The following is a 12,567-nucleotide window of genomic DNA, read 5'->3' on the forward strand; positions in this document are numbered from 1 at the left end:
AAATATGGATGTTACTTATTACTATAGTATGTTTTTTATATATTTGAACTGTCAATTTATTTAGGAACTTTTTGATTTAGGGAAATTAAATGCTAGGGAAATTTTAAATTTGAATAATAAATAGTGAAATTATTATAATTATAACAATTTATTTATTATAAATTTAATTAGAATCTCATTATTGATTGTTAATTTATCTAAATTTATTATAAATACTAAAAGTTTGATTAAAAATAAAAATTGAAGCTACTTGTTATTAAACCAATTTAGTTGTCATTTTAAATTAATGTAAATTAAAACGAAAATTGGCTTCTTAACCTGTTTGAGGTTATGTTACCAAATTTTCCTTTTTTTGGTCGAGATGCTTCTTTCTGGCGCGAATACAATCTCTTATCGTTTTCTCAGTTAGTTACCGGCGACGGCGACGACGACGTCCGCATGACATCCGAGTAGTGGGGTTAGTTAAGTCCAGTTTCTCTTTCATTCGCGTTTCGGCCGTCGGTAAATCGCACCGTTTTAGTGAGAGAACGTGCCCTAAATTCTCAGTGGATTAACAGAGTATAAGAACAACAAAATTAATTAAAAACGGGTTACAATAAATTTTTTAAAAGACGAACGACACGGAAACGACGACGACGATAACAACCAGGAACAATATTAGTAATAGAAAAAAAACGCGCCAGTTATTATGAACATAGACGATTATGAAAGTCTACCGACCGGTAACGTTTTTACACACATGACGGCCGGTGCCATCGCGGGCGTTATGGAACATTGCATAATGTACCCTTTGGATTCCGTTAAAGTAAGAGCCCCTTTTCCAAAATATTCATTTTTACAACTGTCAAAAATAACTTCGAGGTTATGTCATCATTATTGGGTTATATCACAACTGTTATCGTTTCTTTTAGACGCGGATGCAATCTTTAGCCCCAACGAACGTCCGGCTAGGAGTATCTGATACATTATTACGTATGGTAAAACATGAAGGGCTCCTGAGGCCTGTACGAGGAATTCACGTTATGGTTGTTGGGGCAGGACCTTCACATGCTCTCTATTTTAGCAGTTATGAATACTGTAAAGAACGATTAACTCATATGACGACGAATAAAAACCATCACATGTTCATCCACGGTAAATTTATTTAAGAAAATTACAATTCTTTTTTGATTTTGAGGTTATGTTCTTGTGGGTTATTTAGGTATCTCAGGAACTGTAGCCACACTTTTACACGACGCTATTATGACACCTGCAGAAGGTAAGTTATTACTTCATTCATTCATTTTAAAGATGAAAAAGGTACAAAATCATTCTTATAAGGGATTTACAATAAAATGTGGTTCCTTTAGATTATCTAGTTTTTTTTGTGTTAAAGGTTGGTACTGGTGATATTACTAAAGTGAGTTTGTTTTGATCAAAAAAATTAATTTGAACTTTCGACATATAACATTTAATTGGAACCACATTTTTATGTAAATAATAAAATTAGTGGTAATTAATTAACGTAATTATAAGGTTAGCATATATTGAGGTTAACTACAGCGAATCTTTGTTGTGTTAGAAAGCAAGTATTAATTCATTTTTCACCTTTTCTTGTTAATAAAAATTCTTAAAACATTTACTTACTATTTAATAAAACATTTTATTTGTTTACGTAAATATTCTTAATAAATTATTGGTTTTAAAAATGATGGTTACATTAGATTATTAAAAAGTGAGGTTATGTTTTAGGTATGCTTGATATTTATCACCTTTGATATGATTTTATTACAATTAAGAAAATAGCTTTAATTAGTATTAAAATACAATATTTATTATACATTAAAAAACACACTATTCATCTTTCTATATAAATTCAAAAAAAAAAATAGTGTTATCGTAATTTGTAGGTTAGATTAGATAAATAAAATGTTTGCAATCACATCATAATGTTAGATTCCTTTTAACATTATGATATCTTTAGGTTTAACAAAATATTAAATATTGAACTTATTTTAAAATATAAAAACAATATTAACTTCAATTTTAGGTTATACTGGCTTACTTTAATGTTATACAGGTGTCCCAGAGTAATGGCTCACTATAAATATTTCAAAAAGAATATCCATTACACGGATTTGAATTGTAAGAGCCTTACAAGTCGAAATGGCATAAACTTTAAAAAGGCGATCTGATGGTTTCAGATAACTTTGGAATAATATATATAATAGTCCCTCCATTTAAATCCCGCGTAAATTGAGTTGCAGTAAAACTTCAATATAACTACTACTCATTCATATTACTATTTAATACATAAGTATATTTAAATATAAATGTGTTACATAGTTACTCATGGCTACTTCTATTTTTATCATGTGAAGGAAACTTGAAGTAGTAAAACTTTAAAGTAATTTATCTTGAAAATTTTTTTATGTAATCAATATTAATATTGAGTGTACTAGATTCAGAAAAAATCCTCTTTCATATTCCGTAATAAAAATGGGGGATTACTATTTGAAAAAAATATCAATAACATCATAACCCGTTTAAAACTGGCGGAAAAAATTTAATATGCACAGCAAAAAATTTAAATCTTTAGATCCCTTTTAGGGATTTTTTCCATAAACCGTTTACAATGACTTTATATCCGCTACTTTACGGCCGTACTATATATGGAATTAAGGGGTTTCGGTTCGATTCCAATGATTGAGTTATTATATTATTATTATATACATATTTTATTAATGATACAAAATGAATACACTATTTTTTTGTTTATATGGTTAAAAAATAGGTTTTTAAAAAGTCTTTAATTTGCACTGCTTTGTTTCATTTTGGACCCTCTGTTGCAAAAGTTTGTAAGGGGCTAAGATATCAGGTTTTCTATCAACATATCTGTTAGTCTTTCTCCCATTTCTAAACAGTTATTAACCGTTTTGAGAGTTAACATAGCTAGAATAGTATTTTCATGATTATCATCAGTTACTAAATGTGCTAGCTCTTGTTCTGTCAATTCAAAATCTGTGTAAAGGTACTGTAGCCTGGATGTCATTCTACAAATTCTCATTATCCTTCTGTGATGTGACAACACTTGGCCAGATTTTCTATATAATCAGCAATATTGTAATTCTTTCAACATCGCAGTAAAGTTAGGTCACTATCAAATTTTAACTATCCTTAATTAATTTAAATTTATTTTAATTTTAAATTTAACTTCTGGTATTATACGCCTTGAATGTAGCTATAATACCTTTGTCTAAAGGCTGAAGAAGAGAAGTTGTGTTAGGAGGCAAAAATTCAATCTTCACGTTTTTATTTAAGTTTTGTAATCGGTTAGCTGGATGACCTGTAGCATTGTCTATCAACAACAAAACTTTAAATGCAATATTGATACGTTTTAGATAATATTCTACTTCTGAAACAAACAATTTTGTTACTAATCTATAAAAATATCTCTCGTTACCCAAGCTAGACTGTTGGACCTCGAAAACACAAGTTACTTTATATTTGTATTTTTTGAACAAAACAGAATTATCCTCTTTAGGGATTGTAGATACAACTTTGCTTCATGATCGACTGAAGCAGACTATCCCATCAACTTCAAATTGTGAACCAACCCTTATTTGCGACAAATGGTTTTAGCTCAATATTTGACAATTAGGGTTGTATAGATTTGTCTCTAATAAGTACAGAGCTTAGACTGGCTCTTTTTTAAGTTTGATCCGCAATCCATAAAATCAACGCGTTTTCAACCTTTTGAAAACTTCAAAATTTTTTGAATTTTGTCTTTTGTTTTCAAGTACAGTTCTTATAGAAAATCGTTAATGTTACTTTTTCTAGCTACTTCTGTTGCAGTAATTTTTTTGTCTATATTGTCGAATATCGCACATTTTTGTAAAAGTGATAACACTTTTCTATAGATCATTTAGAATCTGTCATATCGGTTATCTAAATTTATAAATCAAGATAGGTAATTTATAAGCCATTACTTTTAAATACATATAAAGTTTCTACTTAAAAGAAAGTATATTTAATCATGTTATGCCATTTATTGTTATAAATAATCGAACCAGGAGCGTGCATTGGTTTTTAGATTCAAGCACAAATTAACTACAACATGTCTAGTAGCACGTTGGTTTTAAAGACGCGTCAATATGACGCCAAAACGTCGTGACATCACATGTAAAATTTCTGGTGAGAAAACGCGTATAAAAATACACGTAAATAGAGGGACTAACTACTGTATGTGGAAATGGTCACATATTTCGTTATGTTTTTATGAGACAAATTTAATTAATTCAAAATTAAAAATTGAATTTAATAATCAAGAAATTAGCATCATAACTTATTACAAGATAGTTAGATTGTTATCTAAATATTTCAAGTAAGGCATCACCGGGGGTTATCCCGGTATAAAGCCATCAAATTAAGTGGTCTATTCCTCACAGGAACTGACTATATTAACTGAAGTGGCACATTTCTCGTGTTCTCAAATGTCGCTGATAGACTACTATCCGTGCCAAAAGTCAAGGCCATTCACTTTAGAGATCGACATCTTTGTAACCGCTTGATGAAAAAAATTGCGGTAAAATTTGTTGTAATTACTGAACATTTCGACGTAACATAAATATTATGTTAATTTGAAAATTGAAAGTACCCGATTTTTGAGGTTGCCGGCAATTTCGTTCAATTTGCAATTTTTTTCTCAAAAACTATCCCACGAAAAATTTCAAATTTGAACAGGTGGTAGCATGATGTGTTCTTAATGTGAGGCATATTTTAATTTTTTGATATTCCCTATAAAAACGTTTAGATGGATTTTAACGCGGTTTTAATATGTCAAATATTTGCATTTGTCGAATCCCGTTATCTATTTATCAATGTAATGTATCTCTAATTTTTTTAGAGCGATTTACGCGAATTATAAATTAAAAAGAAACAGAAATAAGCCATGCCGAGAGAGGGAGTGGGGTTTCGTCAAATCGGAAAAGATAGTGCGTTCTAGACAGAACGTCGCGCCTTTATTTTACCTACATAAAGAACTAAAGGAAATCCCAGATGGGCTTTACTTTTTTGAAGAGACATCTTGATTTCTTACAACAATGTCGAATCCCCAATTTAAGAAATTCATTAACCAGTGCTAATGGCCCGCTATTACAGGACATAAATTTATGGTTCATGCAAGATGGTGCACCATTACATTATGCAGTTCTTAACAGATGGATTGGAAGAAAGATAGATCAATTGAATGAAAAACTAAACTTGAGTCACTTGACGACTTAGTAAAGAAAGAATTATTATTGTCTAGCATGAATTTACCAATGGTTTAGGATACTCTCGTTCAGTTCCAGCATTTAATTAAATAGATAATGTTAAGATAAAATCATGTTATCTTTTACCTGAAATAAAAGTATTTTTTTAAACAGCCATTTTTTCGAAAACAGCTGAATATCAACATAGGGTGTGCTACATGAAAAATACTTAGAAAAAATGACCCCCCATGTTTAAAAATGTTAACATAGGGATCGTATCTCAATTTTGGAACACCTGTTCATTTCAAATTTATCTCAAAATATGTGCGTTAAAGAAAATAACATAGGTGTCCAAGCCTTTTTTCTCGAAGAATATCGCCCGAATTTTTATCAAATTTTAATTCCTTACTTTATGTATAGTGTATATCAGAATGATACGATATGTAAATCTACAATTTTAAGGTAATGCATGTTAGTCACCACAGCTAATTGCGTTTTTGAGTAAATTTATTTTCATATACGAGTATGTTATCATAAAAATTTATCAGGGTATATCAGGAACAGTTTATTATTTATTGTGTCACCCTCTGACTTATTTGTGATTTTGTTCTTGAAAGTTGAAAAATCGTTTTATGCAATTAGGAAACGAAATTCAAAATAGACGAAATTTGAATGCAATTTTTCAAAAAATTCATTTCTTTTAATGTTTTTATATTAAGTCATTTTTGAAATGAAATTTGTTTTTAACAACATACAAATTAGAATACTAAAAATACTGGTTAACTTTAAATAAGTGGAGACACTTATTTGATGCAATTGAATTCGGACTTATTTGATTTATGAAGTAATCGTCTTTTATTACTCTAATATTTAATATGATTGCTGATATTTATAACTGCTCGGAGCATCGAGTAATTTTTTGCCATTGCCATTGGTCGAGCAACACCTTTTGTACAGGATGTCACAAAAGTTCGGTAGCACGGTATTTCTGTTGATAAAAACAGAACGAAAGCACATAGAGACATGAAATTTGGCATAAAGTTTATTCAAACATTAAGAAATAATGAACTATCATAGTTCGAAGTGAACGCAGCCACCGTGGCTGAGAGATACTCGACGTCAAGATCGTCCTATGCCTTCTGAAGGACTCGCTTCAGACTGTTGAGATTTTTGTGGGGAGTAGCACAGGCCACGGCCTTTCAAGGACCGACCACACAGAAATCATGGCTGGGAAATTGCTCAACCACCTTAAATTTATGCGCAGGTGCCTGTTGAAGTGAGACTATCGCCAAGGAATCATTTCCTTCATCAGAATCTTGTCAAGGTAGTTCTGGGAGTTGATCTTCAGCCCCTTCTCCGCAAAACAATTATTCTTTTCAAAAAACATAGCGACCACTCTCTTTCGCTTCCTGAATTCTTCGCGCGAGAATTTTGTCGTTTTGGTTCTGTTCCGTCAAAGTGTGAATCTTTTACACTCTGCTGCTACGAAGGCCTAAACGATGTTTAATGATTCTGTGCACAGATACACGGCTGATATTCAGCTCCTTAGCCATTTTTGTGCGACTCTTCTTGAAATTCTGACAAGCTTAATTATGGTGGAAGTCACGGCATCTTTGATTGGTACTCTGATAAATAGAGTTTTCACACGAAACTTACATATATACTGGGAATCTAATTTTATACTTTGATTGATTGCAGAATATGCGTAAAATCTCTGACATATGATTCTGTATTTCGCAACTGATATGTTGGACAATTTATAGCACTGACAATAGGGCATGATGGGACATTCAGTTTATGGAATTTATGGGTAATCTATAAATTCTTGTTGTATCTGCTGGTAAGACGATGATGTCTGTTTTTTTCTCGAATTGTCCATAGTAACATTCTTTCGTTTATTGTCAGATTTAATTTTGGTGGTATCGCTATATCTTGTCGAATTTCCCCTTCTTTTACCTCAGGTATTCTGCGAATAACTGTTACTAATTCGCAGATGATTTCTTTCTTCGGAATCCTCTTCGAAACAAATGAGTGATTCAATTAAATCCTTTTGTTTGTGTTTTCTTTTCATTGCCTAAACTTTAGTTTTCGATGTAAATTAATTCTTAAAAATTCCTTTCAAATCCTTTCAAAAATCCGTGATTACACAACTTTGAATTCACTTAAAATGTCATTTATGAAATATCAATCATCTTTATTTATTTATGGATTTCTAAGTTGTGAATTCAATTGGTTTAAACTTAGAATTCATAGAAGTTGATATTAATTTATGTACACGTTTCCTTTTCTAAACTTTCCTAAACTGGAACTAATTTGTTCTATATTTATTGTCCCTTTTCTATGTCATGCCTTTCTATGAATTATTAAATAATTCTATATTTGTCGCATATTTTTTATTTCTTATGTTTTATTCAATTAAATAATTATCTAACATTTATGTTAATTTAATTCAAGTCAGTCGTAAAGCACTTGAAATATCCATTTGATAAATAGTGACATGCAATTTGGTAAAAGAATTCGCATTGTTATTAATTTTACCACTGATGGATATTCTTTTTATTTATTTATTTAGTTTGTATAGTATTTATTTTACTAATCCTTTTATAAATTGTTCATTTTATTAATAATCAAGTAGAACTTAAGCTACTATTCTCTAACTTCACGAATCTTTTCATATTGCGCATACGTTCTTGGTTCTTCAGTTATTCCTATACACAATACTTCATCTTTAAAAAAAATCATCTCTTAAATAAAAGAAATTATTAATATTAATTAAACCAAGAATATTATTATATTCAATGAAATTTCAAATAATATATTCAAAATCGTATTAAATTGTGAAAAAATAATTGCAACTATATAGTTATCTTTAAAATCACCGATATCACCGATAACTCTCATATCGCTCAATAAAACCTTTAAAAAAGTTTCGAATTTAAGAAAATTATGTAAAACGACTTCTAATTTGTCTTAAAATAACAAAATCATTGATATATATGCTACTTTATGTTTTATTTTTAGACTTATCTTTACAATGATTTATTCTGTTTTCAAATGAAGATTTTTTAGGTATCATAACCTTTAAACTCTCTAAATCGATTCAAACTGAATTTGAATTATATTTTTTAACGTTAATGTACCAATAAAGTATGGTTTTTGATGTGTCATTTTTGATAATCATTTTAAAAATCAGTATGACTAGAAGTATTTTACTTCCAGTTTTATGTACAAAACTTATCTTAATTACATTTAATTTGGAATATAACGAATTATTTTTATTGGAATTTTAGATATATAGATTGTAATCAACAAAATTTAGTAAATCCCACAATATCGTTATTTACATAATTATTAACTCCAATCTTTTGAAACCGATTTTTATTGCTTCTTCCAAGTCCTTTGTTCTATTCAGTAATTGGAAAAACCCAAGCCGCGGTTCATTTGCTTACATGCTCGATAGCATGCACCACTTGTTCTTTTATTAAAATTTTATAGATATTAATGACATAAATTACAATAAAGTCGACATGTTTTTCTAATCTATTTTTATTTTTTTTAGTGGTCAAACAACGTTTACAAATGCTTCACTCTCCATACAAATCAGTTTTAACAGCAATATCCCGAATTTATTCTACCGAAGGTTTTCCTGCCTTCTACCGTTCTTATACAACTCAATTAACAATGAACATCCCGTTCCAAAGCATTCACTTTATGGTATACGAATTCATGCAAAAAAGAACGAATAAAGAGGGAATTTACAACCCTAAAGCGCACATGGTTAGCGGTGCCGCTGCTGGAGCAGTAGCCGCGGCTGTTACTACGCCGTTAGATGTCTGCAAAACCCTTTTAAACACCCAACAAGTTGGCGCGACGAACGGTTTGGTACAAGCAATGAAAACTGTGTACCGATTGGGTGGCCCGTTGGCCTATTTCCGAGGATTGCAAGCGAGGGTTATGTTCCAAGTACCATCCACTGCAATTTGTTGGTCGACGTATGAATTTTTCAAATACATATTAGGTGTGACGAAAATGGAAAAAGTGGAGATATTGGAAAAACTAGAAAAGAGTAGTGGAAATGAAATTTTGGTTGGAGGTCCAAAATGTGAGAAGGAAGCTGAAAAAGTTAGTATAAAAGCTAGAGAATTGCCGGCGATGGCCCCATCTGCACATTATGGATCTTTAAGATTTAATACAATGCATACGCAAGATTCAAATTATAATAGGAGAAAAGAAACCATTTTGGATATTACTCATACATAGTGAGAACTTATTTTTAAACGTAAGTACGCAAGTTACATTATTTTATTATTTAACTTGGTTTTGTTACGTTAAATTAAAGTGTCATTTTATTTACTTTGAAATAATGTTATCTTATCATGCATATTTTTTTTTAATGAGTGTAATAATAAGTAATAACAAAAAGAATTTCACCGTGTTGCTGCATTACGAGTTACGAGATAAGTATTTGCAGTTGATTCATTTGGAAAACCCCTGGAAACAGAGTACGAAGCGGGGGACAGTTTAAAAGTCAAGTCATTCGTTTAAATCAAGTTGGCAAGTTGGCTTTAACCATCAAGGCCGTTGTCGCGGATGTTTTTAGGCTCGGTAATAGGTTATCGTGGTCGCTGTTTATTACGCAATAGTCGAAACGTTTAAAAAATTTTAGAAATTAGATATCGCTATAAAAAGAAAGTTAACTTTCGCTTTGACATCGTTCCAATTAGGTTGAAATTAAAATAAAAGGTATCAACTTTAAATCGGATCTTAATATAACGGTCAATCAAAGTTGGTATTGTTCGAATAAAATCGCATTTCAATTTATCGTTTTAAATGAGTTCGTTGTTTTAAACACCCTGTATTGTTTTAAGAAATCATTTCCGAATTATTATTTATTTTTTTTGCTATGTTTATAGATATAATGGCTTAATAAAATAAAACCTCTGCGTGGCACTGATTTTATTGTTGATTAGATTTAAGTTGGTAGTGTGTTTCACGGATTGACGTATGAGAAATGATATAACTTCGTTTTTTCTTTACAAAGAATTTCAATAATAAAATAGTAAAAGAATACTTTGCTTGAATGTTTCTACATACTTTTATTATAACATTAAGATTGTGCAATAATATTGACCTTTAAGATATAAAGGGTTTTTAAAAAACATTTCGTAATAAATACGATATACATAGAGTGTATAAGGGCCAAATTAGAGTAATAATATTTTTTGATTAAAAATATACAATCTAAAACATGTAGAAAAAAGTAAATTGATGTACAATATCTATTTATTGGACAAAATCCTACAGAAAAGAAGGAATACTGCCAAAGAAGTTCCTACAAAATGCCAAAAAGGCTGCCAATAACAGAAAAAATATTAGAAAAGAAACTTTTTTTGAAAAGAAAGAAAGCCGGTGGGCCGGTACTGATAGAAAAAGTGTTTGTAAAAAGAGAAGAATTCGGAATCAATCTCCCGCTCTTATTACTGTAAAGTCTGAGTATTCATTTTATTTAACTTTGAAGGGTCTGTCCGAAATGTATGATGTTAATAGCTTTGTTCGTTGGGACTGCACTACTCTGCATGACATGGCACTCGTATGACGTCATAGTGCAATGAAGTGTAAGTCAGTGCAATGTCATGTCAACTTAGTGCAGGTCAGAAAAGTGTATAAACCGTGGTCTCAACGAACAGATTTTTATAAAAAAAGTGTATAATATTTGAAATGGACAAACAGGAGATTGTCAGCGAAATACTCGTAGAAAATGAAATTATCGCAGAATGTTTTTTTAGTAGCGTTTTTTAGTATTCATCAATTATTATTATTTTTTATTTTTTTCAATTATTAGCGAAATATATTTTCTATACCAAACTACTAACCCTTATTAGTTCTTTCAAAAGTACTACTTAACGTATAAAGAAATCACATGCTAAATTACACCAAAATTGATAAGCAGTACTTGCAAAAAAAAAAATTTGGGGTGGTGAGGGTAGTTAACCCCAGCCACCCCTAAATGAGAAAAAACACATAATTAATATTTTTAAATATACTATAAGTGTATTTAATGAAGCCAAAATCAACAGGGTAGTTATTAAATTATTCCAAAAAAGTAGGGGTAGTTTTCTACTGCCTCTACTGGTATTGAATGTACTGTGTTCTCTAATACAATAAATATTAATTATTATAAGGTTTTATTTCTTAATATTTATATCAATATTAATTATTACAAAACGCGCTTTCAAATATTCCGCCAAGTTACACTGCACTTATTGAACTTAATCGAAAGCAGGTGCAACAAAATCTGCACTAACTTGCACCGGCTGCACTAAATTGCACTGCACCTGGCCCAACGAACAGTATGAATTCAACTGCACTAAACTGCACTTTCCCCAACGAACACACAACATCTGCACTAAACTGCATAGTGCAAGTGAGTGCAAGTAGTGCAGTCCCAACGAACAAAGCTAATATAACTACATATTGCTTTGAAAACATTTTATTTAATTGGTTTGATACACCAATTAAATCGTCGTGCCAAACTTTGTCAAAGGCTTATGCGATATCTAGGAAGACTGTCGAGCAGATATTCTTTTCTTTTCAGTCTTTTCAAAAGTGTTGGTTACCCACCCAAATATTGTTTCAGTGCGCCCTCTAGAGGTTTTACTTTATTGATTTGCTCTACTTGTTTTTAAAAATTAATCGATGTGTTGATATTATTAATTTTTTGTTTAGTGTTTATTTATAAAAACTAAAGCAATTTTTTTTGTATAGATTTAAGTGGTGTATTTGGTAATAAAAAGCTACACAATTAGACACCATGCCCTGAGCGCCACTTCGACACGCCTCCTAAATAGAGAGAATGGTGCGTTTTTTACTGTGATAAAGTCCTTATCAACATTTAGAAATGTATGATATTGACTTCGTTCAGATGGGAGTACTATCATATCTTCGAGTCTCGTTTTGGTTTTTTGAGCGAGCCGTCTTCGACTTCTCTTTTTACTTTATTTTTTTTTTTTTTGTTGTGATAAGCGACTTGTCACTAAAATTTAAGCATATGTAATTATTATTATACTCTGTTAACCTCTACAAAAAACCAACGTTTTTATTATTTTTGTGTTAAATAATGTGTATTATATTATAGGAATATTAATGATGATAATAATGTTTTCCCTATTTTTTTTGTTGATTGTAATGAAAAAAAGTACATGCTGTAAGTTTTTTTGAGAAAAAAAAGAGAAAATTGAAAGATTCAAAGATTAAAATGTGTATATAAGATATTTAAAATGAGAGAATAAAGCTGGTTCTTTAAAAAATATATCAAATGTGTCATTTTGAGATCTAC

The 12,567-nt window shown here is 30.5% G+C and overlaps 1 protein-coding gene across 1 annotated transcript; it reads left to right on the forward strand.

Moving 5' to 3' along the window:
- The first annotated feature begins 273 nt into the window (after positions 1-273).
- On the forward strand, positions 274-12,540 carry LOC111413489 (mitochondrial iron transporter mitoferrin). The gene is made up of 5 exons (XM_023044489.2): positions 274-805; positions 912-1,134; positions 1,202-1,258; positions 8,791-9,510; positions 11,997-12,540. Exons 1-4 carry the CDS (start codon positions 689-691, stop codon positions 9,489-9,491), a joined length of 1,098 nt encoding a protein of 365 aa, XP_022900257.1. The 5' UTR covers positions 274-688; the 3' UTR covers positions 9,492-9,510; positions 11,997-12,540.
- Positions 12,541-12,567: the final 27 nt, after the last annotated feature.

The sequence above is a fragment of the Onthophagus taurus genome, chromosome 2, assembly GCF_036711975.1.
Source record: "Onthophagus taurus isolate NC chromosome 2, IU_Otau_3.0, whole genome shotgun sequence".
In the NCBI taxonomy this organism is placed as follows: domain Eukaryota; kingdom Metazoa; phylum Arthropoda; class Insecta; order Coleoptera; family Scarabaeidae; genus Onthophagus; species Onthophagus taurus.